General features: G+C 41.0%; 1 protein-coding gene across 1 annotated transcript in view; it reads right to left on the bottom strand.

Moving 5' to 3' along the window:
* The window catches only part of PXDC1 (PX domain containing 1), a gene marked incomplete at its 5' end in the record, with an annotated part of 4584 nt that extends 250 nt beyond the window's left edge, over nucleotides 1-4334 (bottom strand). The window contains 2 exons of the mRNA XM_009698117.1: nucleotides 3795-3912; nucleotides 4200-4334. Of these exons, the coding sequence (XP_009696419.1) occupies nucleotides 3795-3912; nucleotides 4200-4334 (253 nt within the window). The remainder of the gene's footprint in view (nucleotides 1-3794; nucleotides 3913-4199) is intronic.
* Nucleotides 4335-4568: the final 234 nt, after the last annotated feature.

The following is a 4568-nucleotide window of genomic DNA, read 5'->3' on the forward strand; positions in this document are numbered from 1 at the left end:
AGGAATGAATGTTGGTTTCACAGCTTCTTATATCTGCAAACTGCCAGCACTTAAGCAATTTTATTCACATAATCAATTCAGGACACAGAGCATTTGAGGCAAAGCCCAGTTTCAGCCCTGTTATTGCCAGTAGCAAAATTCCCATCACTTTTAGCAGAATGGCAGCCCGTCCATACATTGCAACCTACCACTACCAAAACATAATTGTATTTTTCCTAGACAGTTTCAGGCTTAAGCCAGTTAAACAAAAATCAAAAAGACAGGAAAAAGGAAATAAAAAGTGACCTTCCAAGTTAATGCAACCACCATCTTTAAGTCATGTAAAGCAATACCATCTTCTACACTGCCTTCAACTCTTTTTGTTTGTTTCTCACTATGTAAGAAGCCTCCAATCTGGAATAGCTAAAATTTACACCTAATTCCACTGACTCACTACCACAGGGAGAGTTTATAATTAAATAATAGTATTTAATGTGAATGAGAAGTTAGTCCATATCTCTGCTACGTGGAAACGCAAACTAGGGAAGTCACAAGGCTTTCCTTCGGTCACACAATCTTAGATGAAGCTAGGGCCACCACAAAATGAGCACACATCTCTATATAGATCAGCACTGACTTAAGTGGGTTGACTCATGATCTGCCTCAAGGTACGAGGACCCCGTGTTACAGCCTTGCATTATCAGCACAAACAAAAGGAAATTAGTCTGTGGCAGAAAATACAGTAGGCACAAAACACACACAGGGAATCCTCAAACAAATAAATTTCAACTATACATACAGTTCAAGTAATGAGCAGGAGACGAGACAGGAGAAAGAAGAGAGATAATTTTTTAAAGTGTGCATGTACATGTTCCTACATTAAGGTAAAGCCAGAACTCACTTCCATATTTTTCTTGAGAAAGTCATCTTTGACTTTCAGTCTGTATTTTACTGTGACTCACTTCAGCAGAATACATTTGGAGGCGGTAAAAACACTGAATCCCAGCAGAATCATACTCATGACTCACCTTGAACCAACATCGTACTGCAGAGTAAGATTTACACCATAAATTCAAATTCAGCTTTCATCTAAGAGGGCGGCCCTTTCTCTCTTCCCCATCACCTACCACTCTGAACAGGACCATGTGGGGGACAGTTTATTTTTTCAGAGACTACAAAACATTTTTGCCTGCTTTTCTAAGTCTGCAAGCCATGTAGGAAGCTGCACTATGACTCACATGAATGACAGTGTTTTCCTACTGTCCTTGACATGACCTAAGAGTTCCAGCATTTCATTCCTGTGCGAACTGCTTTAGACGTTAACATTTACTGCCATCTACTGACAACACTGCCAGACACTGAAACCATTTCCAGTGTGCAACACTCAGGCGAGGCAAATATCAATTACCATCAAATTTCTGCCTATGTTCTCAAATTCTTTGCAGCAGTCACTTAAATGATAAAACTAATTACCGTAAGATGCTTTTGGATAACTGCATAGGTAGGAAAATCTCCGTCCAATTAATTAGGTATGACTTGTCTCTACCAAAATTAATTTCGAATTAAAACGAAACATGTTGTTATTCAGCTAACGTGGTTTCCACAGCTTCTCTACATACAGGAGGGTTCCCTTTGCTGCTAGCCTCTGTCCATCAGCCAGGCACCCTCCCTCTGAATTTAGGTTCATCTTGACCATCTTCTCTCTGTTGTACCCACCAAGTGACATAGTCAGTCACGCACACACAGAGTATGTGTGCCCTCAGGGGGTACGCACCCTCACAAAAATTATATGAAACCTTCCAAACAGCAAAAAGGCCCAAGCCAGAGCAATGCTGCAGCTTCTAACCAATGCAATTTCAAATAAGTTTATTCTTTGTATTTGCCTGTTTGCAAAAAGAAGGAAGTATCACTGACAACAGCCACCCTTTGAAACATTTTTACAGCATGTAGTTTGAGGATCCTTCATTTCAAAACAGGCAGGTGTTAGGACCCAACTTGCAGTTCCCGTCTCACAGAGTAGCAATATATTTCAGACAAGAGCAGTGAATATTTACTCAAGGGTCAGCGCTGAGAACATGTCCCGGCGTTCAGGAGCAAAGCAAGTAACCACGTTCAGCCTTTGGAAGATGACTCATGTCAGGAACATACAGATGAGGAATTTTACCTGAGGTTTCCACACTGACTCAAGACATCATCCAAACCTCCCTAGCCACAGACGGGGTATAAGACACACATGTGGGCTCCTGTCTGTCGCTCCCAGGAGGCCAGACCTGCGTCACCCCACTTGGCAGTACGGCTTGGGGGTCTCGTCTCTAACAAACCCTGTGCTGCACTGCAGCCAGGGCTCGGGGGGCCCTACAAGGAGGCACCAGCCCAGACAGGCTGGCAAGACGATGCTTCTCACTGAGGCTCTGTATTACACGGTACACCTCTAAAGAGTTATTGGTGGATTCGTAAACCATTTACCATTTCATTAAAAGAATATTTATTTAACAGAGGACTAGTTCACTTAGAACTAGAGCTCAGTTCCAATTACAGAAAGTCTGCCCTGTGTATAAGATTGATCCTTAAGACACACTCTTTACACCTTTAGCATGTTGACATGCTTACTGGCCATTAACTGATACACTGTTAGTATCTAAGGAAACCGATACCAGTTTCATGCTAAACACTTTATGCACCTTGGAGGACTATGTAGTATTTCATTTTAGTTCACCCTCTGTAATAAACTCTTCTGGTGACACAAAACCAGCAGTGGCCATTAAGCTCAAGCAAAATGTTTCAGTATAGAAATACAAAACCAGACACACCAAAAGTTCACAAACCTTTTAACAAGAGCCAGTAGCAGATGAAGAGAGGAAAAGTTGAAAGACTAGGCAAGGATAGAGTAATACTGCTTTCCATTTTACTCACTAGCAATCTGTGCTTTAGAAACTTCCTCTGTCTCCACCTGTGACAGGTCTCAATGTACTTTTCTTCCCTTTGCTTGTCTAATTCCTTTTTGAAGTCATTTATGCTTTCAGTTCCACCATATCCTATGACAATGAGTTCCACTCCTTAACTGTGCCCCATAGGGAAACAAAACAATATCATAACCTTTCTTTTGTTTGTTTAAAGACTGTTGTCTGTCAATGTTATTGGATAACTTATAGTTCTTGTTTCATGAGGAGCACAGGATAATCGACCTCCTTCTATTCACAGTTTTGTAGACTTCCATCATATCCCCACACTGTCATCTCAAAGTTGAAGTGTCCTTCTTTATTTAATCTTTTTCTTAGAGAACCTATTCAACAATTTGAATCCTTGTCCTTTATTTGTATGCTTTTAAATTCTATTATAGTCATCCTGAGATGGAGAGGCCAGAATTGCATACACCGTATTTAAGGTGGAGTTGTGCTCCTTTCCTCTGTTCTCCCGTCCCTTCACAGTAACATCTAATATTCTCACAGTAATATCTAATATTCTCACTGCTGGTTTTGCTCACCGCTTAGCACTGAGCTCACATTTTCACATAACGGTATCAATAGCCTCAAAACCTCCTTCCGAAGTGGCAACAGCACTATCATACGTGACAAGAGCGAGACCTGCATTTTCCTCACATCCATTTCCTTGTATTTATCTGCTTCCAATTTCAGCTGCCACTTTATTGCCTGAATGCGTGTATGTCAAGGCTAATTATATGTTCTATATCATAAAGCAGACTATTGAGAACCATCTTCTGAATTGTGAATGGAGAAAGAATAAGGGGAACAGCAAACAAAGTAATTTTCATTCTGTAATTCTTGTGTTGACTGTAGGAAGCTAACAACTCTTACCTGATATTTTCACTGGACTTTGAAAGCTTGGCTGAATTTTATGGACATTGTCATTTTTTAGAACTTGGTCCAAAGGAGATCTCTCAAAGAACGTGAGGACAACTTCAGATCTTGAATACTTAAAATGAGAAAAAGAAACAGACGTCCATTTTTTTTACCAGTAGTTTGCTTTGTCCCTCTTCTCCCTTTCCACCCCTTCGTAGTATGACAGAAAGACTTATTACCAGCAACAGCTTGGAGACTTCATCACACAGTTCTGGCACTCAGCAGTTCTCCAAGATACTCAATAAATTGCTGGTTCTTTTAGAGTTTGGCAAAGCCCATCACTTTCTAATCTGCATGAGAGTGCATGTCACCATGAAGGAGGAGTCAAGCTGGGCTCAGTGTGGAACTTGGCTTACTCACCTTCCAGGGCATGTTTATAATAGTCTTCAGAAGCTTTTCCACTTCATTAAGTCTGGCTTCTATATCATGAGCTTCTTTTATTGTGATGAGCCCTAGAAACAAAGCAAACAGATCATGAGCATAGACAAAAGCACACTTTCATGTGTACGCACACTTCTGCAGTCAGAAGCAGCCGTTCAAGAAGGTGTGGAACAACCTCAAATATCATGCCTCCCAGAAATGTCTTTTAACCCACAGTGATGATAAAGCATGTACTCCAAACTGAGGTGGGTGTAGTTACAAGCGGAGTTGCAAGCCTGACACAAGTTCAGCTGTTTATGATCATATTTAGGAGTTGCGAGACGAGCAGAAGTAGAACCACCTACTCCC

This window comes from Cariama cristata, unplaced genomic scaffold, assembly GCF_000690535.1.
Source record: "Cariama cristata isolate BGI_N322 unplaced genomic scaffold, ASM69053v1 scaffold5934, whole genome shotgun sequence".
NCBI classification, from domain to species: Eukaryota; Metazoa; Chordata; class Aves; order Cariamiformes; family Cariamidae; genus Cariama; species Cariama cristata.